The 22,693-nt window shown below is 39.5% G+C and overlaps 5 protein-coding genes and 1 pseudogene across 9 annotated transcripts; 4 read left to right on the plus strand and 2 right to left on the minus strand.

Annotated features, from left to right (window-relative positions):
- Window positions 1-63: 63 nt before the first annotated feature.
- On the minus strand, window positions 64-4,117 carry LOC103988395 (uncharacterized; annotated as a pseudogene).
- A 302-nt stretch (window positions 4,118-4,419) lies between these two features.
- Window positions 4,420-6,689, plus strand: LOC135583526 (uncharacterized). Of its 2 annotated transcripts, XM_065110528.1 has the most exons (4): window positions 4,420-4,793; window positions 4,872-4,909; window positions 5,883-6,038; window positions 6,144-6,689. In XM_065110528.1, exons 2-4 carry the CDS (start codon window positions 4,895-4,897, stop codon window positions 6,378-6,380), a joined length of 408 nt encoding a protein of 135 aa, XP_064966600.1. In that variant the 5' UTR covers window positions 4,420-4,793; window positions 4,872-4,894; the 3' UTR covers window positions 6,381-6,689. The 2 variants fall into 2 exon arrangements, with proteins under 2 accessions (XP_064966600.1, XP_064966601.1); XM_065110529.1 differs by lacking the exon at window positions 4,872-4,909 and having other exon boundaries at window positions 4,424-4,793.
- A 609-nt stretch (window positions 6,690-7,298) lies between these two features.
- LOC135583530 (uncharacterized protein At4g28440-like) lies at window positions 7,299-10,992 on the plus strand. 2 transcript variants are annotated; one of them, XM_065112561.1, is made up of 3 exons: window positions 7,299-7,623; window positions 9,845-10,067; window positions 10,847-10,992. In XM_065112561.1, exons 1-2 carry the CDS (start codon window positions 7,386-7,388, stop codon window positions 10,033-10,035), a joined length of 429 nt encoding a protein of 142 aa, XP_064968633.1. In that variant the 5' UTR covers window positions 7,299-7,385; the 3' UTR covers window positions 10,036-10,067; window positions 10,847-10,992. The 2 variants fall into 2 exon arrangements, with proteins under 2 accessions (XP_064968633.1, XP_064968632.1); XM_065112560.1 differs by lacking the exon at window positions 10,847-10,992 and having other exon boundaries at window positions 9,845-10,310.
- A 226-nt stretch (window positions 10,993-11,218) lies between these two features.
- On the plus strand, window positions 11,219-17,365 carry LOC103987758 (probable 2-carboxy-D-arabinitol-1-phosphatase). 3 transcript variants are annotated; one of them, XM_065112555.1, is made up of 8 exons: window positions 11,219-11,480; window positions 12,064-12,272; window positions 13,145-13,264; window positions 13,389-13,488; window positions 13,569-13,708; window positions 13,782-13,861; window positions 14,086-14,216; window positions 17,229-17,365. In XM_065112555.1, exons 1-7 carry the CDS (start codon window positions 11,342-11,344, stop codon window positions 14,210-14,212), a joined length of 915 nt encoding a protein of 304 aa, XP_064968627.1. In that variant the 5' UTR covers window positions 11,219-11,341; the 3' UTR covers window positions 14,213-14,216; window positions 17,229-17,365. The 3 variants fall into 3 exon arrangements, with proteins under 3 accessions (XP_064968627.1, XP_064968628.1, XP_009404423.2); XM_065112556.1 differs by lacking the exon at window positions 17,229-17,365 and adding an exon at window positions 15,171-16,432; XM_009406148.3 differs by lacking the exon at window positions 17,229-17,365 and having other exon boundaries at window positions 11,225-11,480; window positions 14,086-14,402.
- Window positions 14,998-15,943, minus strand: LOC135614808 (CASP-like protein 1C1). The gene is made up of 3 exons (XM_065112559.1): window positions 15,714-15,943; window positions 15,538-15,640; window positions 14,998-15,464 (listed from the first exon to the last, which is right to left on the minus strand). The coding sequence occupies exons 1-3, from the start codon at window positions 15,941-15,943 to the stop codon at window positions 15,240-15,242; spliced, it is 558 nt and encodes a 185-aa protein (XP_064968631.1). The 3' UTR covers window positions 14,998-15,239.
- Window positions 17,366-17,375: 10 nt separating the features above from the next.
- Window positions 17,376-21,606, plus strand: LOC135614807 (uncharacterized). The gene is made up of 8 exons (XM_065112558.1): window positions 17,376-17,545; window positions 17,645-17,738; window positions 18,069-18,188; window positions 18,292-18,340; window positions 18,949-19,048; window positions 19,157-19,218; window positions 19,332-19,390; window positions 21,198-21,606. Exons 1-8 carry the CDS (start codon window positions 17,394-17,396, stop codon window positions 21,300-21,302), a joined length of 741 nt encoding a protein of 246 aa, XP_064968630.1. The 5' UTR covers window positions 17,376-17,393; the 3' UTR covers window positions 21,303-21,606.
- Window positions 21,607-22,693: the final 1,087 nt, after the last annotated feature.

Genomic DNA, 22,693 nt, shown 5'->3' on the forward strand with positions numbered 1-22,693 from the left:
CATTGAGATGCACAAAAGATTAATAGACAAATTAATAAGAGTAAACATCAAGGATCTGCTTATTCCTTCAGTTTTATTAAAGAAATCATGAAACCAACATGTCTGGCACATTTGCTTCTCATTGTTGGCAGAAGATGCAACAAAATGAATCAGAAGATCACAGTGGGATTCACTTTTGGACTATAACAAAGTGTCAACTCATTAACTCATCCCTCTGTAACCGAGTAGATACACCTGCTAAACTCTTAAAACCTTGTTAATCCTGACCATTGAATAATTCCTGATTGAAATTACCATCGCATCGAGACCTCAGGCCTGCCGACATCATGGAGTCAACACCCTTTTGAACCCAGAAGTCAAACCTTGTTGGGATCTTTATATTGAACTTTACACGAAGATTTCCTTTCTTGGAAAGATCTTTCGGCACCGGCATTCCCTCTCGACGGACCACCTCCTCGTGCGTAGAATGACCGAATCTATGGGTCCGGTGTGGTCAGTTGAACAGTATAACCAGTCAGGGCTTCGACCAAGGAGATCTTATGCGTCGCAATCAGATCATTTCCTTCCCTTGTGAATACATCATGTGGCTTTTCGTCAATGATGAAGACTATATCTGCAGGAATGATGTGAGGACAAAATTTCCAACCTGGCCTAACATCGATGGACAAAATTTCTTCCACTGTCGTCGTTTTCCTGTGACACAATAGCACAAAAAGTTAGATGTTACCAGAAAAATATTAGCAAAGGTGATAGAGCATATTGTGGATCTCCTCACGTGAATACTATTTTCAATCACGTCAACGCAAACACAAAACCTCGGGAGGAAGACGGAGTGCTATGTGCCACCGCGAATTCGGGACGATGACCGCTCCCCTCTCGCGCCATTGGAGCCGCATGAGTCAGTGTCGTCCCGACAAGGATTGATCCAAAAAGTTCGGGACGATGCCGCATGGCGCCGTTCCACACATACCGAGTCACAGTTGTCCAAAAGTACGAACTCGTTACCCATGGAGTCGATCGCCGCGCGAAGATCACGTACGACCGAACCCCCGGGTACCATAATAAAAACCCCCTGTCAGCATCTGTCGTGGGGCGACAAAATTTATATAGAAGTTCCACTAACTTTATCTTTGGAATGGCTTAAGTCAGAAAATCCCTCCCATCTCGACCTAAGCCAGTGTACAGGAGCTCGACGGTAACAAAGCTGAGCGTGCTAATTGAAGAGGGGCATCCGGACCGACCCCGAGCTCAACCCAACCTGACAAAGGTCTCATCCTCAGGACGATCCTGGACATCGATAATCGGATCAAGCCGCACAGGCTCCTTGGCCACGTCGTAAAGATTCACTAACAAAAGGCACAAACAAGATTAGCATAAACTTAGTGTTATCACTAGGTTATCAATTTAGTGATAATAATTAGGAAACTTTTTTTCATACTAATAATGTGTCCGGCAAAACCTTTATCGCTCCTAATGAGTTTTACATCCATACATAAGATCAAGTTCAAGCCTCACATGAAATGAGCAATAGACAGTCAAATAGCACCTCCACAGATTTTTCCAACTCAGCAACAGGAAGATCAATCCATATGTGAATTTGTTTCCATCAGACTAAATGCAGATTTGATGCTGTCAGACTTAAGTTTGATGATTTTGCACTGAAAAGACAAAATTAAATGCCTTGAATCCTTGTAACTAGAAAAGAGTATTATGAAGGTAATAATTAAAGGAGAAAAGAAATAAATATGTGAACTAATCAAGAACAGATAAGTCAGTGTCACTAATGTCACATCCATCTACTGACTTGCTTTATAAGAATAGCCAGCAACAAGGAAAAGGGACAAGAAGAAAGACAGAAAACAACAAGAAAACCTCTTCATGATGGACTCATCCTACCAAGTAGAGCATATATGGATACATTCCCAATAAAAACTAAATAATATTGATCTCTTTCTTCTGATGACAACCTGAAACAATATGACCTGCTTCTGTGATGAGAGTCAGAACTCAGAAAGGGGATCAAAAGGTGTGGTAATCCAACTGAACTGAACAAAGCATATACAAACATAATTATAATTTTATACAACCTTTGCTTCAGGATGGACCACAGTAGTTGCATCAGGGAAAACATTATTAAAATCAAGAAAATAGAATTTTTATGTAGGAGAACAAAAAATTTAGAACATAATTCTGAAAATGGTTATCAGTATCCAGTTACTATATGCACACAATTTGTTATTATCAGTGATAAACTGGTTATATCCATTTAATGTTGTATATATGTTCCTGTCCTACTCTACAGTTTGGTCTCACTGAATTAACCACTTGGATACACACCCTTATTCGATTATTTTAGGTCCATGCAAAAGCTCTTTACCTTCCTAAAACTTTTCTTTGCATGCACACAAAAAAGGAACAGCATTTTTTTTTATACTAATGAAACAAGATAGATAAATGGTGAAAAAAACAACCATTTAATACTTGATATAAAAACAGGGTAAAATCTAATAAGATGTTACTCAACATGCATGGCAATCATCCAAAGTCAAAGTTCACTGTAACCAAACATACTGAAGAAGTTGAAAGAATCATTTTATCAATCACTATCATAAAACATGTTTTCTACTCGACAAGGAAGACTAACAATATTTAGCAGCCAAGACCAAACTGGAGATCTGCGATTACAAATTGCATATCTTTTCTCTAATGTGACACTGAACAGCTTATAAACCTGATATGATCATACTATCATGTTTTCAACCTAGATAAAAATTATTGTATAGCAAGCATCAGAAAAATTCAAGCATGCTAGCAGATCATGGATATACAACAACAGAATACCATATTATTTATAAGAACAATATAAACAATGAATGTGGCCTCCTTCAAACAGATTAGATAAGCACAAGATATAACACCAAAACTGCAGATACAAGACTAATTCTCTCGATTAGCAATAAACTAGCACCGATATCTTTGATCGTAAGAATGGGAGATGAATTGGTGTTAAAAATCATATTTTTGAACAATATAGAACAAATGACCTTTTCGTGATTGCTTTACCAAATAGATCTACTTTTCTATGAAGCAGCATGAACTACAGTTTTCATCCTCTTTCCTTCACTTATATAACATAGCAGTCTAGTTAGAGAGACGTATATTACAAACGTGAATGAAGTACCTAAATCAACCATGAAAGCACGATAAAGGATGAAAACTAAAGGCCAATGCTTCTGGACTTCTTTGATAGAGATCAGAGCGAAAACTCACCTACTGGCATCCAAAACCTCCCTAGATATCTTCATCTTCTTGGCGGTTCCTTTGTATAAGTCCTCGAGGCTGCATGGCAGCCTCTTCTCGACGGGGGCCGCCTTGCGCGGCTGTTGAGTATGCATAGTCGCTCCCTCCCCTTCGCCGCTGAAGGCCGACACGAAAACGTCATTTCCGAACATCCCACCCATCCCGCCAGGGAACCACGATCCGCCCATGGCGCCGCCGCAGAACGGGCTTGGGAACCCGAAGAAGTCCGCGAAGATGTCGTCGGCGCTCCTGAACCTGAACGAGGTCGCACCGACGTCACTGCCGGAGAAGAACGTGGTGTCCCCGGCGCCCGGCGGCGGGACCTGGCCCTTGAGGCCCTCCTCGTCGTATTGGTCATAGGCGGCGCGCTTCTGGGGGTCACTAAGGACCTTTTCGCAAGGTAAAATCAAAGGAAGGGATTGGATCGTCAAGATTGGATCTTTGACGAGGGAGGTCGAATGGTACCTCATAGGCTTCGGAGATCTGCTTGAACTTGGCCTCGGCTTCGTTCTTATTATTAGGGTTCTTGTCAGGGTGCCACCTCATGGCAAACTTGCGGTAGGCCTTGCTGAGGTCGTCGTCCTCGGCACTCTTGTCCACGCCCAAGATCTTGTAGTAATACACCCCCATTTCCTCCCGTCCCTCCTCTCTTCTCTCGCCCTGGTGATGGCCGGGGTGAGGAGAGTGCGTGCTCCTCTTCTTCCCCCTCGATTCCTCCACCGTGGCTTTCCTTCTCCTTCCTCTTCCTCTTCCTCTTCTCTGGTAACAGTAATCGACGATTCCTCGTCTTTACTTCGCCTGTGGTTGATTTGGGAGGTTGAGGTTGAGGAAGCGTCTAGAAGGGATCACACGGCGGCTATGGAAGGTTCCAGAATAACACAGGTTGAGTCGGGCTACTTGTTTTGGCCCATGAGCTTAAGTTGGGCTTAATCTAGAAATGATGGCCCATTAGATTCGAACCCCGAGCCCAACTGTGACCACATTGGGCTCCAATTTTGACTGTTGGATTAGTCAACAGAAGCCTTGCTCTGTATTTACAGTCTTGTCCACCTTAACGTCTGTCGGCTGGCAACCAATCAAATCCATCCAACTGCTGGTCAAAGTCGACAACGATTGGCTGCTGCGTGATCTTCTCCAAGAATGCCCACTCCATTTACTTACCCCACCTACGGAGCAACTCGTCTTCCTTCGTTGGAGACGAGACTTGCCTCATGATCTGTGTTCCGTCTCCGGGTGGGTCACTTGCTTGGTCGGGTCTGAAGGCCACGCATTATTATCGCTGTTTTAGCCCCCACGGCACTGTCTCGTGGTGGCTAGCTGACAATCGTCGTGTCTTTTTTTGGAAATTTCTCTCTCGGATCTGTTCTCCGTCCATATAATTGCGGCTACTGTTGCTTCCCATCGATGAATCGACCACTGCCGACGGTGAAGGATTTCGAGCTACTCTCTGGGGACATCTGTCGAATACCACTAGTTCATCAATGGCTGCTCAGGTCAGTCAATTTCCCATCCTTTGATCTCACAGCTTCCTGTTAACGGGATGTTTGCCTGAGATCCAAAATTCTTTTCAGCTTGATTTGGGACTTCTCACAGTATGATGCACTCTAAGGTATTTTCAGGTATTAAGTTTGTGGTGTCTGTGAAAATTGATCTGTGTGAAGAAACCATTTGTTTTCTGAGGTAACTGTTGACATTAATTATCCTTTTCTAAATACCAAGAAGTATTGTTGGTTCCAAATTCCAACTATAGTTGGCAAATTTTATACTGATGGCAGCACAAATTAGATGTATCGTCTGTTTTATTCTGCTAGTGAGTGATCTGCGTTGACCCTTTGTCGAACATATTCTTGAAACCATGATAGCTATAAGAGACTGATGATGCAATTCTCTTTCCAATTCCAAACTATTACATAGTAATCACCTCTTAATGTCCGAGGTTAGAGGTTCCCTTGGTATTTGCCTGATTAGAAAATCTAAGAACTCTTTGCATGGAAATTGAAAGCTTAAAACTCGGGCATGAAAAGCTAGTTTTGTCTTCCATTAAGACTTGAAAAGCTTATTTGAGGTTCACAACAAGCATGATCTGTTTCTTCAATCTCTGTTCTAGGAACAACAATTTTATTACAAATTCCTTTATATTCTTTGCTTGTCAGTTTGGGTTTATGAACCATATTCTCTAAGTTGTCATTGCTGAAATGGATTACATCTTGAACCACTGAACATTTCATGGCGCCACTGGAACTTTCGCTTGCATTACTTGTCACTCTTCCCAGCTGATATGGCATAAAGTCATGCAATTATCAGGCATGGAGATATTAGGGAATATAATTCAACTTAGTTGATGCATCACATCATCGATAGGCATGCAAGTATTTCTTAATTTCCTAAATGAATTTAACAGGATGCTTTGGAATGGTTCTGAGCACTTTCCCAAGATTATCTAATGTTGCAAACTAATGCTTTATCTGGAACGGAACCAAAGACATTGTTCTTAAATGTTGCAAAATAATGTGTAGATCTCACCTCTACATTGCTTATGTAAGTGAAAAGGTCTTACATATGCTGAGACATACCTTTTTCAGGTTGAAAACATGCCTGGTGGTTGGCCATTTGGACTGGAGAGCATGACCGTCAGATTGAGCATGGGGAACTTTCAAGCTGCTGCAACATCAACAAATTCACATCATATGCATTCAGATAGTTTTGCCTCATACTCTTCCTCCGACCTCGACACACTGGTACGTCCTAGCCATCATTTTTCTCCTTTTTCAGTCACAGTTGACATCATATTTCAATGAACTCGTAGCGTATACTAACTACATTGTTTTCATTGACAACATTAGTCCACCAGATCCTTCTTTCAAGACCGCAGCATCACTCTGGGCAGTTTAATTGGGATGACACCAGTAGACAGAAATGTACGCCTCGCGAAATCATTTTTGTCTGAAGAGTTGGAGCGTGCTTCAAGGATAAACTTACCGCATGATTCTGCAGAGAGCGATGAAGAGATGTTCTCCTGCTGCATTTGTGTTGCATTTATGGACAATGTTCTTCCCGGCAGGACTGGTTCAAGATACTGAAGCAGGTTGTCCAGTTGATGTGTGCCATGGCAACCTCGACTTACTTGCAACTCAAATGCAAGTAATGCAAGAATTGTTTGTACTGCACGAAAACAAGGTGTACTTGGCATTGCATATTTCACTGATGAATCATTGTTGTGGGACAGAAACTTAGTGTTGCAAAGCAATGTATTTTCAGATACTTTTTAAGTACTCCAGAAAGAGTATTCAAAGTGCAGGAGGCACTGCCACTATTTTCTTGTTTAGATAGCATTGGTGTGTAACACATTGAAAGTACTTTTATGACCAATAGATACACCATTATTTTCATTATTCTTGTCATGATTCGAAGATTCATCATGTCTTTATCTTTTGTCCAAGGGCTAATTATATATTACACCATATAATTGGCTACTTTTTGTATCTTGTTTTTTATATTGAAATTCTTGTATTTATGTAAGTGAAACATCTAATCTCGATTCTTCTTGATTTTGTTGACGAAAATATAATAAGATTTATTACTGTGCATATGTTGACTGTATCTTATTTTAATTGACCACTGAGTATGTGTGATATTTTTGTTAACTGAGTGAATGATATGAGTCAAAATTGAGTTAAATATTTTACTTTCGTAAATATATAAATTTGAAAGCATAGAGTTCAAAATACTAAACGTAGCTAATTATAGGGAATTAGCCATCGTCCAGATATATGGGTCATTGAAGCAGTGGTGTCCACCTCAATCCTAACCTCGAGTCAATTTGACTTGGATTGGGTTCAATTCGTTTATTGGGTACATGAATCAGGTCCGACTCGAATCGAGTTCGGTAAGCCTTTGTTTCTACTAATAAGATATGGTCCGATCTGATCAAGTCGAATCTTAAAGTGCGAAGGCGTGTAGTTCTTTTTAGTACGCAGCTATAAGAAAAGCCATGAACGGTATCGTCTCGGGATAGATTGATTCTCTTTTGGTCTTCGGATTCGAAGTCTTGTTAGGGTTGGGGATTCTCGAGAGATCGGGCGTCAATGGCGACTGCGGGGCAGCAGCAAGGGCAAGGGGCGAAGAGGCAGCCGGTGTTCACCAAGGTAGACCAGCTGAAGCCGGGGACCAGCGGTCACACGCTCGTCGTCAAGGTGGTTAACTCCAACACGGTGGTCCAGAAGGGCCGCGCTGTCTCCTCCCACCTCGGCCATACCAGGGTTGCCGAGTGCCTCGTCGGTGACGACACCGCTTCTGTCGTCTTCACCGCCCGCAACGAACAAGGTATTATCGATCCCCGACCTTTTCTCCTTCATCATCGCTGCCGTATGCTCTCTAGATCTGGGGGATTGCTGATCATTGCTTTAGCATCGAAGGGGAAACATTGTAATAGATCCTATCTTAATCGCTTTGTGATTATGTTTTGTGGTAAGGGTGAAAGTACGATCTTCTATCATTAAGAGCAAGGAGATAATATTAAAAGAAACATATTTTTAGGTCTCTGGATATCTTCCGTGTATGGCATTCGGAGAAGGGAAATATGCGTTGAGCACTGAATTAGTATTCATTGATAGAAGGGTAATGCCATTTTCGTGTATTTTCCGTATATGGTTCAATATAATTACTTCTTGCAATAATCATGCCTTGTCATATCTTTTTTTTCTTAATTTTTTTGGCCATATGGAAAAGGAACACCTAGCAACATCATCGTTCTAATATGGTAAGAATTAGTGACAAGTCTTTCATGCTTTTAACACTAGATAATACCATCTGGCCATAGCTGGACTATCAATTACTTTTTTATTTGTATTTCTATTCATGTCAAACTATTTAGGACTCCTGCATCCTTTAACCAAGCTACATGTAGCATTATACAGATAATTGCATACATGTAATTAAAACAACACTCTTTTCTAGCTCATGATTTAATGCTCAGAAAGCTGGTATTAGCAAAAAAAAAAATTACTTGTAAAATTATCATTTAATTGTCTCCGTTGGGACATCCGAGTTGGTTAGTGCATTGTTGCACAAAGTGATAGATCTCAAGTTCGAGTCCACATATGAGCGTTATGTATGCCATTTGATGTAATAGAAATTTCTTCCATTTTTTTAAAAAACTATTACACCTGAATGAAGCTGGGTTGTCAACATATCTGCTTTGTCATTTCTGAGTTAGCTGTCATGTCTTTTGTCATGACTGCTACAGGAAATACATAGGGCATTCCTGGTGGTGGATGATGTATCTGGTTCTCGTTCTGCCACATCAGCTCGCTGTGACTTGAGTCATGACTCAAGTTGTGACATGTACAAGTTCCCTGCAGCAACTTCTACATCATCTTAACTCCATCCATGGATATCTGATAAATGTAATGACTAATGATGTTGCTGAGTTTCATCAAGCTTAGATGTCTCTGGGACTAGGATGGAAACAGTTGATTCTGAATAGGCTTTCAGTATGTTTTGATGCTTCAAACAACAAGTCCACTTATCAATATTCTTGGTCAAATGATGAAAAAGAAGTTTTATGAACAATAACCTTGCTGTTTGCATTTTGTATATCAAATTATCAATAACATTTTCAAGGTAGTTGCAGTCTATGTGATTTAGTTCCGAGTTCACATTATTTGGACTGGTCAACAACATCTGGATGCATCGCTGTTTGTTACCCACTTGTTAGCTGTAAAAGTTCATGTGAAATTATCTTCCATTTATTATCTATCAGTAGAATATGCCCTGATATATTTTTTTTGGGAAATAAAGCACTAATAATGTATACAGATTCAAAGCTTCAAATCATATTTTACTTCTATTTGGTACACCTGCTCATAAGTGTGTACCCTGTCCCAGAGGCAAAGATGAGCACCCTGGTAGTGCCTTTGTAAGAATCAGTCTACAGAAAGAAGGATGAAGGAATTGTGCTAGTTTTAATCAGGACATGATTTTACTACCTGGCATGTTTTCTTCTTCATTTGAGCCTATAATCTGCCTCCGAAGAAGTTAATTATCGATAGAACTAGCTTTGCGGCTCCTATAATTGCCACTTGAAAAAGCTAATTTTGGTAGAACACAGCTACAACATTTATGTTTTTCCTAAACTGAGTTTGTTAGTTGCTTCATCTTATGCAAATTGTTGTTGCATATTTCCAAGTAGTTTACTGTAAATAGGTAGATGGTGAGATTTCATTCATGAAATGGTTAGTTAGGTCCTGTTTTGAGAGTGACTTGTATGCCTTTTTTGGCTTCCTGGAAGTTTCAACTTCTGCAATTCATTGCTGCAATTTTAGAGCAAACAATATACACAACAGTAAAATTTTTGTATACATGGGAATTCAGACAAAGCTGTTCGCAGCCTCACTGCTTGCATTTTGTTAGTTTATAAATGGTTAGAAGGGACAACTCTATAATTCTTTAACAGCAATCCATTGCTTGAATGCTCTTCAATCCTTTTCGCTTCCCAGTGATTGATTGATGTTGTCAATGATGAATGAACTCTCTCCTCTGACAGTTGACTTGTTGAAACCTGGTGCTACTGTGATACTCCGCAATGCGAAGATCGACATGTTCAAGGGTTGCATGAGGCTGGCTGTTGATAAGTGGGGTCGTATTGAGGTTGCTGAACCTGCTAATTTTGGGGTGAAGGAGGATAACAATTTATCAATGGTCGAGTATGAGCTGGTGAATGTAGGTGAAGAGTGAAAGTGAAGAGGACCACTATTTAAGTGACTTCGGTAGGTAGAGAAGCTTTTCTGACTTTATTTTCTTAGGTATTGTGGTATATGATTCTGTTGGAGCAGTGGTTGGAGTCATACAAAATCTCACCAAGGCCTGTGGTACTTCTGTTTCTGCCTTGGTATATCTATCATAGTCTACCGATACATGTAACCTGAATCATATACGCTGGTTAAACTATGAATCATGATGTTCATGTAACCATCTGCTGATCTGAATGGAAACATGTAGTTTTAGTTTTAGTAACCATTGTTAATTTCTTTCCAGTTTCTTTGAGTAGTTTTCATCCTATTTTCTTTTCTGTTTGTAATTCTCAAAGCTTGAACTGGACTTGGTTATTTGCCTTCACATACTAATGGTTTTTCTGGAGAATCTATACATAGTTTAGTTGCATGTAAATGACTGAATTTGATTACTGTGCCAACATCATTTAGTAGAGATGCATCTATCTAAAGTCATCATCTTGGATACTTTCACCAGCAATATCTGAAGTCAGCAGAACCTTTGTGTCTCCTAAAAGACCACATGAATATATGCAAAACATTCATCCCATTGGATCATTCTATCATGTCCTGATACATCAGTTACTGCTTACTCCTTACAATTTCTTCAATGACATATATTTCTGTGTGTCTGTCTGTTTCAGCAATCTTGCTGTTTTGGTCCATAAAATGCATGCAAGTTTTGTGTATATTATGGTGCTACCGAGTTCTATTACAATCTGTTGAACTACTTGGACCTTTAAGCTAACTAATTTATTCTTGTTTTTGCTTTGTAGGCTAAGGTGCAATCCACATCAAGTCTTGCCTTTTATTTCTGTCCTGTATCGTCGAAATCTCATCCTTTGAAGAACACATGCCAATTTACTGGCGAAAAAGTATATCTTAAATCATACAATTAGAAATTCCAAACAAAAAACATCAATTTTATTCAAATTTTGATTCGTCAAAATCAGTTATTCATGACGAAGTTATGGGTCACACATCTAACAGCGCATTGCGCAGTTGGATCGAGTCACCCCGGAAATTTGAAGGGGTGATGTGGTTTGATAGGCATCCAATACCGTGGGACCTAAGCCTCCCGTTTGAGAAGAGGCGATGTGACCCTAATATTGTTCAGGGTGAGTCGGTTGGGATGACTTGCTTGACTACACGAGTCGATTATGTATGGTCGGCGTATGCCCCGCCGGTTCTGCCAATTCTCTCCAATTTGATTGCTGCCACACACACAGATCGAGAGGACTGAGCGGGTGGGTCGAGATATCGGGAGGAGGATGATGGCTTGTGCTTCTCTCGCCTCGAGCCTGCCGTGGGTCTTCCTCTGCTCTCCGAGGCCGAGGGCTTCGACTCCCCGCCCTCCTCACCCCTTCCTCCGTTGCTCCTCCGCCACATACGACTTCTCCCATCATACCGGTACTTCCTCCCATCACCCTCATCGTGCTCCGCCAATCTGCTTTCGTTCCTTCTTATTGACTTTTCTACGTCTGCAGACTTGAGAGGGTAGAAAGATGGGGAAGGCTATGGTTATCCTGTACAGAATAGCAATTCGTTTTGAGGGTCCTTTTTATGCTGGCCTCCTTGGCCTTCAATCTAGTTGTCTTTGGATGAAAATTTCCTTTTCTCTTTGGACAAAAATTGTCTCAGATGTAGGAAATGATCACCTACCTGTCTTAATCTTGATTAGGACATTTTACATATACATATTAAGGAGTGTTATGCAAACTGTCCAGACCTTTAAAGATAACTTGCTTTCTTACTTTGTTGTTTTCGGATGCCAAGGTCCTATTTTTTTCATTTACATATCCATTAGTCTGCTGAGTGCATTTCAATTTAACTTTTATTCGACCCCTTGGAAGTGGCAGATTTTATCTTTTATCTTCTTAATACGGATCGATAGTCTTATATTCTAAGTTTGGTTCATCTTAAATTTATAATTTACTTTTATTCTTTCTGTCTGAGAATATATGATTTATCCTTACATGCTAAAATGATGCAGGCAAACTAGAAAATCTCATAGCACATGTCCAAAATCCATCAAGTAATGTATCTATTGACCAACTCGAAAGTCAAGTTCCGATGACTGGAGGTGCTTATGATTTTAAGGGAGCTACAACGTCACTAACTAATGAGAGCTTGTCGTCTCCGAAAAAGGTGACTCTAGTAAGACATGGTTTGAGCTCGTGGAACGATGAAAATAGGGTCCAGGTGTGTAAACCTAATAAATCTGCAGTCTGAATTACTCTAAGTTGCTGATTTTCTATTCAATTTGCACTTTTGTGGTTTGAAATGTTGACTGTTTTGGGCAACGGTTGAAAGATAAAATCATCTATTGTCATACATGTGTGAAATACTTAAATGAACTCCTCCTCATGGTTTAAGTGTGATGATGATAAGAGAACTGCACCTATTGAATAACAAAGCTAACATGACCTTCAATCAAGAAGCTGGAGCAAGGAAACCAGATCTATAAGGGAGAAATTAAAAAGAAAAAAAGCTTATTTAAATCTTCATGAATTTTTTCACATTTTTATGGATATTGATTTTGCAATATATCATTTATGTTGTAATTGCTTTTTGAACTTCAACCCATCACCATCATGTCTCTAAATCCTCCAAGGATTTTTGTCACTCTTTTACTCTGACTAGCCATCAATACTCATGTGGAAACTCAATAACCCTCACCTTTTTCTTTTGTTTCCTGATGTGTAAATGCAACACAACAGTCAATGTCTCATTATCTATTTGGCTGAGCTTTTAAACACTCTTACTGAACATACTTTTTGCTTGAAATTATCTGTAGAAACATATCATCTGTAGATTTCTATACTCTACAAGTGTACCTTCTGTTGATATTTCTTATATGTTTCCATTTAAATTGGACAAGTTATGCACATCTGTTGATTTCTATGTATACCCAATTTTATGGGCTTCATTGTGCTGTGTTAGCATTATTACTTCCAAATTACTTGCAATCTATGTTAAATACCTAGTCTTTTTTATGGTCATTGTTTAGTTCTTATTTTAAGATGCTTTTTTGAGATCTGTAGCTAAAACACTCATGTTCTTTTTTTTCTCAGGGTAGCTCAAACTTGTCCATTCTTACAGATATAGGAGTCGGGCAAGCAGAGAAATGTCGCGACGCATTAACTGACATAAGTTTTGACATTTGCTTCTCTAGCCCTATTTCACGTGCAAAGGTTTTAACTGCTACTTGGAAATCTGCAACTTTTATTTATTTGTTTGTTTACCTTCCAAAAGTTAATTTGGTTTTAGATGGACTGAAACTCTTGATTTATTTTCTGCTATCTGTGTTCCATACAGTCTACTGCTGAACTTATTTGGCGTGGAAGGGACAAACCATTGGTTTTTCTTGATTCTTTAAAAGAGGCACACCTGTTTTTTCTTGAGGGTATGACAAATGGTAAGTGAACTGCGTATGTGTCTGTTCTTTCTAGACTATGAGAACTCGTGTACATAATAATTTTGAACTTTTGGAGGCAGCGGATGCTAAAATGAAGTACCCAGAGTTGTATACCACTTGGAGAGAAGATCCAGCTAATTTTAATGTTGATGGAATTTATCCTGTCCGCAAATTATGGGGTACAGCAAGAGAGGCCTGGAGGGAGATTTTGTCTTCACCTGTAAGTAATGTATGTGAACGATCAATTGTAGGCATGTTTCCACCATTCATGATAACGGTTTCTTTTGCATCAGGGTGAGAGCTTTCTGGTTATCACCCATAAATCGATTTTGCGGGCGCTTATTTGCACAGCTCTGGGACTCAGTCCAGAGAGGCAAGATTCTCTCTCTTGTTTTCATGAAAGAATGTATGGTGTTCAGAATTGTGTGGTCGGATATGATTCATAGTTATACAGCAAGTATTGTCAGTATCTCATCAAAGTATATTACGTTTCTTTTCATTTGCTGCTTCTCTGATAGATAGTGGATTATGAAATATTTGAGTTGGTAAACTTTTCAACTTATGCTAACTTATTATGCAATCATGCTGATGGTGTAGGTTTCGTGCCGTTGATGTGAACAATGGTGGAATTTCTGTATTCACATTCAACAGGCGGGGAGAAGCTATTCTTCAGAGCTTGAATATGACGGCTCATATGTATAGCAATCACATTTATCACTACTAAAAAGGTAGCATTCCTGTCCCATGAATATACCTTTCTGTGTTAGGATAACTGATTGTAAAACATCTCAAATTGTGAAATTCCAAATTGGAGCTGTCATTGGAAAATTAGGTAACTATTCAGGCAGTAAATTCTCAGATGCAAATGACTAAGATGCTTAAATCATATTATATAGATCGGACAGCTTAGTAGATCCCTGTTACAGAACTTTCTGGCATTTTAATTCTTTGATTTTTTAAATATTTTTGAGTAATTAACTGTCTACAAAGAAGTTCTTGCAAAGATTTACTACTAGATTTTAAATCTGATAATTTCTTTTTGCTGCTAATTGCTAATCACCTTAAACTAATGTAAGACTTTTTAACCTTCTTTGTGGAAAAAAGTTTTTGGATAGCCAAGTGCTTAGTAAGAAGGAATCACCCAAGTTTGAAATAATTTTATTTTTTATTTTGAAAGGTAAATGGTGAAGACAGGATTCAAGCTCAGGACCTCATTAAAGTTTTTGCTTCTTAAACTAGTTGACATTTTATTTATGCTACATAGATTCTTTTTTTCTTAAGCTATTCAAAATAAGGTTTTTTATTATTTCCATTCGTTTCTTGAATATTTTTATTTATATATTTTTTTAAATGGATCATCTTTTTTCATATTAAAGTAAAATAATAAATCTTCATAAATCGTAAACAACAATAGATAGAAAGAAGTGAGGCCTCAATTTTATCTAATTCTTAGGTAAATTTTGCATCATATGTAATGTTTATTGATATATACACATGACAACTTAGAGGTAGCTCATCAAACTCATCATGGCCGGTGGCATCTAATAATAACTAATATTAGAAAGTCAAACATAGTCATCCAATGATAGGATGGCGAGGCCATCTACCACATTAAAATGTCAAACCGGTCAAATTAATAATGATGATTATAATGGCCATGTTGATGAAGATTATGACTATAGGATTACGGGAAGAATACCACCGTCGATGGACACAGATTTCTTACATGGTAACTCATGCATCTATGATGGTCATGGAAATAGAGGGCTCAACAATGTGTAGATCATGTGGAGCACGATCAAGAAGTAGGCGATTACACCAACGAAGGCACATATTAGAGCTCCCGTGACATGATCACAGAAGCTTGGAACCTGGCCGCAGATGGGCATCCATCCGGCGTGCGAGTTCCCCTTCTTCCCCACCTGCGCCATGGCCCCGGCCGCCGCTGTGGCCGCCGTCAGCAACATCGCCACCGTCTACAGTACAACCATATCGGTCACATACCAGTTGCAAGATCTCAAACACGATCACAACATTCCATGGCCTTACCACATCGAACACGATGACCAACCTCGACAGCGAGGTCGTCGGAGGTACGAAGAGCACGAGGAGGGTGTAGCCGCAGCCGACAGCGTTCGCAACCACAAAGAACCTGCACGCAGTTTGTAGTTAGGTTTCTCTCTCGGTGGTCGTAGAACCGGAAGACTTAGTAGTGTGCTGCTTACTCGAAGGAAGGAGTGTATTGGAACTTGGCATCCAGGGTTAAGCCAAAGATGGTGGTGGAGTCACGGCTCGTCGCCATGACCACCGTCGCGCAGAGGGTGGCCGCTGCAGCTAGAAGCCTCAGGAGGAGAGAGCACAACCTCGAAGTCTTGGCCATTTTGGTTCTGCTATCTGATGCAGTGCTGATCTGCCAGGGGATCATGGAAGCTAAAGGGTGGGTTGGACTTGGCATTTATTGGCGGAGATCGATGGTGGTAGCTTCAGGGTGTCAAACTAGAGGCTATGTTGGTGAGCTGCTCTGATGCTTGGTTGAATGGTGTCTCACCTGTCTCCAGCTCCATTGCTAACCTTGCACTTGTTCCTCTTCTCGAGGACAATACTTTGCTTTCTCTGTGGTAGTGGTTACTTGTCTTAATCACTGCAAGCAAGCATCGATAGAATGAGGTTAAGACATATAGTAGCAGAAATCACATTGGTGTATGCATGTCTGTAGCATATGCAATGATGCTGCTGAGCAACAGAAAGGAAAAAAGGAAAGTAGATAGCCAACCTGGGAGATAGCGAGAAATTTCGGCATTAAATTGTATGCTATATCTGAAGTGACTTACTAAGTAAAGGACATACGAGCTGATCTAAGAAAACTAAGATGAGAAGGAATCACTTATAGGCATTCCCACCCCCAAAAGGAATAATTCAACTTGCAGTGCTTATATTTTCTTCAGGGTTTCTTTCTCTATTGTTTATCCATTTTCCATTGATTTCTTTTAATTGTATATCCAATCTTACATGCTATCTTGAATACATCGTTGAAGTATCCAATCTAACTTGAGAAATTCATTTAGGATCTATATCTCTTGTTCTAAAAGGAATATATATATATATATATATATATATTCAAAATTGATTATTTATAGCTTTGTCAGAGGTGTTGTAATAATATCTAGATTGAATAAATGGCTCTAAGAATAAATAGCTCATATCGAATTGAAAAATGAAAAGATTTGCATAAGTTATACGCTTTGTCATTATTTTGTGAAAAATCATTAGGTATAAATATGTCAAAATACTTGTGACTCATATCAGTGAAATAGTTTCTTTCTAAAAATAATTTTTTTTTTATCAATACATAAAAAATATATTTTGTTACCAATGAACAAGATAATAAATAAATATATATATATATAAACAAAAATTATGCTACTAACATGTTAAACTTTATTGATTGAAAAAAATATTGAAGGTGTATTTAAGGTTATATATTTTTATATATTGAACTAAAATTAGATGGTGTTAACAGGAGGGATGCATATGGAATATCAATACTATAATAAAATTCTATAAGTGCAAACGTGTTATTTTCTTAATTTTGTTAGGATAGATATGTAAAACTAATAACGAAAAATACGTTATGCCACGTGATCAGCACGTTGCTGCTTCGAATGCCTTTGAGATACGTGTATGTACCAAAGATCCATTCGGGAGCAAGGTTTGTGTTCACTACTTTGAGATTTGTGCAGGTAATCCGGACCTGTGGACGGCTGGATTTCCTTTCCCGTGGAGTCGAGTCTCTCTCCCCCTTTCTCCCTTCGAAGGGAACGAAGAGGTGGCAACGCCTTCAGATCGGTCCGCTTCTGTTCTTTCTCTCGCAGAGGGGTCTTTGCTTTGGTGGTGCCGCGGCGTCCATGGCGGAGGATCTTGTTCTTGACACCGCCATAAGGGATTGGGTCCTCGTCCCTCTCTCGGTAGTGATGGTGTTGATCGGCGTCCTCCGCTACTTCGTCTCCAAGCTCATGCGATCTCACCAGGCCCCCGACCTCAAGGTCGTCAAGGAAGGGTCCGTTTCTTCTTCCTTTACCCATCACGATCACGTTCCCTTCTCAAAGTTGGTTCTTCTTTTAGACGTTGATTTGGCCTCCCTGGATCTGTTTCCCAGGCAGGTAATTCTCAGAGCGAGGAACTTGAGGGCTGCATCTGGATTCATCCCGGCCAAGTCTTTTCGGTCTCGGAAAACTTATTTCACCAACGAGGTTACTTCTTTCGATGTTAGATGTTATCGCGTTTATGATCTATTGAGTCAATATGTTTCGTGTTTCACATCCGATTCACCACAAGAATATCTAGGTAGAAAATTCAGGAGAACTTTGCATTGAGATTTGTGCAATTAGGTGTAAGTACTGTTATATATCTTCTCCTGGTTAAACCCACAAAAAAGTTTTCTTTTTGTGCTTAGCAGCAGCCATTCCTCAGAAACAATGTCTGTTTAAATATATTGGTTTCGTTTTTAGCAATAGTCTAGGTCACACAAGGTCTTAGAACATCATTGATTGTGTATGGATGATGAGAATTTGGAGCTGCAGGAGAATGGCTTGCTGCATGTTCCCAAGGGGCAGTCTCAAAATGCACAAGCACAGATGTTTTCAGACCCAAACTTAGCTATGGATATGATGAAGAAGAACCTATCGATGATCATACCTCAGGTACTGCACTACATACTGTTGGCTTATTTGTCAGCCCTCCTTTCGTAAGGCTTATTATTTCCTTCCATTTTCTTTTCATCAAAGTTATCTTTTTCTTTGCCAGACACTTACCTTTGCATGGGTGAATTTTTTCTTCTCTGGTTTTGTAGCAGGTATGTTATATTTCATTACTGTCTGATGTAAGTTTTGTGTTTACCATATGTCATTTATGGGGTTGACTTGCAAGTTTCTTCCTGTGTTCATAGCATCAGTAGTAAACTCTTTTCATTATCTCTTTACGTTGCACAAACACATCAGTTTTATTTTTGTTTAAACAGTACTTTCCTAACAACCTTCATGGCTCATTGTTCAGTGATGTGAAATGTTAAATGCGAAAGATAACTAAAATAGGAAACTAAAAATCTGACAAGGCTATGGTATCCTTACAGAATCATTTTGATCGTCATAAGAATGACCAAAGAGCAAGACTTATAGTTGAGAAGACTCCACCGGCGAGTTGACAGAATTATTCGACTGCTTGTCAAGTTTCTTGTAGGATTTTATTCTCAAGCTTCTTGTAGGATTCACATGATATGCAGTTTACATCCATTCTCACTGCCTATTTGGTCTTGCCATATGCCTTGTTTTTGTCAATTGCAATTATATTGGTTAGTGTGATGTTTTAAAGATCATCCAATATCTTCACATGACTACTATTCTGTCTTATGAATTATCCTTATCCAGTTGATACAGTTCCTAATTTGTGCATTCCTATTTACAGCAAAAATACCATTTCCCTTGACCCAGAGATTCAGGGGAATGCTGCAGAATGGGATCGATCTAAGCACGGTTGATGTGAGCTATGTCAGCAGTCGTTCCTGGTCTGAATTGTTTCAACAATATTTTTTCTGTGACATTCTTTGATGACTTTAGCCCTGGTATCATTTCCTACTCAAGCATTGCTTATGAATCTATTTCGTTTTGGACAGGTACTTTCTTAATTTGTTTGGATTAAGGGGTTTATTCAGCCTTATTCTTGGCGAAGAGAATGGTCAGTATATAAAGTCACAGTTTTGTTCAACTTTTGCATCTTCTAGGACTAGGCATTTTGTTTTGCTTTTTTTTTGTTTATGTTTGGGGCAACATTGTGTCTTGTGTATTCAGCCATGGATGACACTCAGCGGATGATGCAAATGAGTGGATTTGGTTTCGACCCATCTAGGGTAATTGCTCATAACTTCAAATGCATATTTTATTTGCATTTAAGTACATTTTTTATGATTATAATTTGTTTGTGTATTCCTTTTTTACATAGCATATAAACAAGGTGTCATAGAGACCAAATAGTATACATAAGATGCCACAGAAATCAAATAGCAGCAGACACTTTTTTTCTTATAGAAGTCATCTAATGAATTCAGCAGGTGCAAACAAACAAAGTAATAAAAAAGATAGATAGAATTCTAAACAGATCTTGCTTTGATTCATATCTTTTGTACCTACACCGAGACGCTTGTGTGTGTCCATACTGTATGGTCTTTAATGATGTGAACATCGTTCAGAGCACTTGTTTTACACTAGGAACCTCAGGGGTTACCAGAACAATTTATTTTCTTTGTGAGGCAGAGCGTTTCTTGCACTTCTGTAGTGCATGTCATATCGCTGATCTGACACCAAATAGTTTCAATTATTTTATGTGGTGCTTTTTTTTTACTATAGAACAGTTACATGACAACGATAATAGACGTGTTTTAAAATTCCTGTACGGTATTAGATGATGACTTGGTAGATCCTTATTAATCTACACATCATATCAAAACATATTATGCGCATTATTACTGGTGGGAGCTGTTTTGAACTTGCATGTAATGATTCGCAACCTTCTCTTTTTTGTGCACCACACACATGGCACATTTAGGGTCCTACATGGGGTAGTCATGTATCACCAAGGGTGGGAGGAAATAGATGCAAAGGGGATTCAAGCCAGCTTCCCCTTGAAAAGGGGCTCAATGTGATTATCCAAGCCAGTCGTCATCAGCATGATTTGCAACTTTTTGATGCACAGGTGATATGTGTCTGATTGTGTACTATGGTTAGTTTGACATGATCCAGCTTAATGTGCACTAAGCGCCCACCACCATAGGGTCTTAGGAAGGATGCGTGCATCCCTCTCTCCATGCTGAAAAGGCTGTTTCTGCTATTTTAACCTGTCTCCCTCTCTGATTAGTAACTTGGATGTTGCCTTAGCTGTAGAAGTTCACCTAAGGTGTATCACTTGGCTTTTTGTAGGTTTTGTTTTGGAATTAGGCATCAAATGGAATTAGATCAACTGGGATTGCTTTGATGGAATTATCATGATTCTGATATTCCAGCAATGATGCATAATTCTGAAACTGTAGACAAAGAATAAAGATTCTTGAACTTTACAGCAAATTGATAAGAAGAAACAAACAGAAGGAAGGATTTATGGAAGTGGAGACTGGAGAATTGCAGCCAGCAAATGAAATACAGGACACGACAACAACAGTAACAGTCAGTCCATAATGTCTCAACTATTTGAGGTTGACTATAAGACCCTTTCCTGTCATTGAGCTGTATCTACAGCAATATCATACATCACTTACCAGAAAGATACTTTATCCTAAATTTAATGATTGAATCCTATTGCAAAGTGGCAATATGCATTGGTTTGGTGAGAGTGCAATACAGAAGCAGAATACAAATTTAGCTTAATGCGCGTCTTTATGAACTCCAGAAAAGCTTTGTGAATTACCTCAGTCTCCTTCTATAGAAGACTGCATCTGAGAAGTACACGATTTTTTATAATATCCGCAAATTGGTTGCACTTTCTGTGGAATTTGGGTATCCAACTTTAATGAGATTTTCACCATGACTTTGCATAAAAAACTATCGGCGTTCCGGGTTTATCTGGCACAAATTTTGTAATCCTTATTCCTCTTTCGAAATATTTGTGGTGATTGAAAGCTTTAAACCCAACAACAATAAAACGACTACTTTTTTTTCTTGCAGAGCTTGAGTGCAGAGAAGGATGGCATTGACATCATTCAACACGACTGGGCCCTTCCTAAAATGGAGAAACGTGCGGAAGATGCATTGAAGAAACTACTCAAGTAGTCAACTCAGTTTACCTACTCAATCCAAGTCTCCCTGTTTCCAATGAACTTGTCATGTTTGGTTTCATGTGACTGGTGCTGTAACAGGGAATTATTCTTAGGCACAGTTTTTAAAGCCACGCAGTTTGTTATTCAGAGGAAAAAAAAATTGCCCAATTTAAATTTTGATCAAAGAACATTTAATTATGTTGTTTTTATTTCCATCAACAATTGTTAGCAACAGGTACTCCCATCTTGTGTTAATTCTGGAACAATGTAACGTTATTCTCATTCCAGAATCAGATTGCCTTCACAATCTTTACTTCGATTCCCCATTCCTCTGTATTATAAACCTGTCATACATAGAAACATATCATGCCACATAAATCTAGGGTTTTTTTTGACAGCTCCTTCTTGGCTGTTCAGCATATAGAGACACATCATTTTGACATTTTTGTGGGATGAGTAGTGCAGTCTTCCTACAAAGATCTTGTTCTTGTAATGGAGGTAGGGACATGAACATATCAGTCCATAGTCAAAAGGTGGCTGTGATGAATACACTAATCAACTGTAGATGACACCGGTCGATGTCAGAACAGCAACTGCATTCATTCCATACTAAGATCCATCTTGTCCTGCACAAATCTACTCCCCGAGATCTAAAGCTGTACGTTTCTGTTCACAGTTTCAACCTTGTTAGATCGCTCGGTCTGACTTCTCCGGGAAAAGTTTGCAGTAGTTGACTTCTCCAGGGTGGGCTAATAATAATGGTGGTCATCACCATCATGTTAAAAGCTAATGTGGTCGATCTCCAGTGGGACGTCAAGAGCCTTCTCCCACCATAAAAGGAGGCCTTCTCCTCGATCTCTCAGGCCACAGAAGCAGGAAGCGCCTTCTCCCTAACCCACCCACGGTTCACAACAGGCTTCGCGATGCCGAAGGCCACATCTCTCCGCCTCCTCCTCCTCCTCATCCTCCTCCTTAGAACATCCGCTGCTGCTGCCGATCGTTGCTCGCATCAACCGGAGCATGGCGAGAGCATTCTGGATGAAGCAAGCCAGGTAAGATAAGATGCTTGAATGAGGATGGAGGCATTGCACTCGATATCAGATCCCACACTTGATCCAATGATATGATTTCTTGCAGTCGAGGAAGCTGCTGGTGGATCTCACGCTTGACTATGACCTCGGAGGGCCCAACACCAGGCATGATCCGAGGAAAGGGGGGAAGACCGGAAGTGGAGGAAAGAAACCTTGGACATCTCCACAGGCTCAAGATGCTCCTTCACATATTTAATCTCAAGTGAACTACTAATATTGCCACTTTATGTTGAACTCATGACTGCTTAGATGACAAAGGAAGGACAAGGTTGATGTGGCTACACCGTAATGAACAGGATTAGGCATGTGATCA

Source organism: Musa acuminata, chromosome BXJ2-6, assembly GCF_036884655.1.
Source record: "Musa acuminata AAA Group cultivar baxijiao chromosome BXJ2-6, Cavendish_Baxijiao_AAA, whole genome shotgun sequence".
NCBI lineage: Eukaryota > Viridiplantae > Streptophyta > Magnoliopsida > Zingiberales > Musaceae > Musa > Musa acuminata.

Coding starts and splice junctions, on each gene's coding strand:
- LOC135583530 (XM_065112561.1), top strand. CDS start 7,386: ATGGCGACTGCGGGGCAGCAGCAAGGGCAAGGGGCGAAGAGGCAGCCG. Junction 7,624..9,844: donor CACCGCCCGCAACGAACAAG/GTATTATCGATC, acceptor CTCCTCTGACAG/TTGACTTGTTGAAACCTGGT.
- LOC135614808 (XM_065112559.1), bottom strand. CDS start 15,943: ATGCCAAGTCCAACCCACCCTTTAGCTTCCATGATCCCCTGGCAGATC. Junction 15,641..15,713: donor CAATACACTCCTTCCTTCGA/GTAAGCAGCACA, acceptor AACTGCGTGCAG/GTTCTTTGTGGTTGCGAACG. Junction 15,465..15,537: donor TGGTCATCGTGTTCGATGTG/GTAAGGCCATGG, acceptor GTTGTACTGTAG/ACGGTGGCGATGTTGCTGAC.
- LOC135614807 (XM_065112558.1), top strand. CDS start 17,394: ATGGCGGAGGATCTTGTTCTTGACACCGCCATAAGGGATTGGGTCCTC. Junction 17,739..18,068: donor AAACTTATTTCACCAACGAG/GTTACTTCTTTC, acceptor TTGGAGCTGCAG/GAGAATGGCTTGCTGCATGT. Junction 18,189..18,291: donor TATCGATGATCATACCTCAG/GTACTGCACTAC, acceptor TTTCTTTGCCAG/ACACTTACCTTTGCATGGGT.
- LOC135583526 (XM_065110528.1), top strand. Junction 6,039..6,143: donor CCTCCGACCTCGACACACTG/GTACGTCCTAGC, acceptor TGACAACATTAG/TCCACCAGATCCTTCTTTCA.
- LOC103987758 (XM_065112555.1), top strand. CDS start 11,342: ATGATGGCTTGTGCTTCTCTCGCCTCGAGCCTGCCGTGGGTCTTCCTC. Junction 13,489..13,568: donor TCTTGAGGGTATGACAAATG/GTAAGTGAACTG, acceptor TTTTGGAGGCAG/CGGATGCTAAAATGAAGTAC. Junction 13,709..13,781: donor GGGAGATTTTGTCTTCACCT/GTAAGTAATGTA, acceptor CTTTTGCATCAG/GGTGAGAGCTTTCTGGTTAT.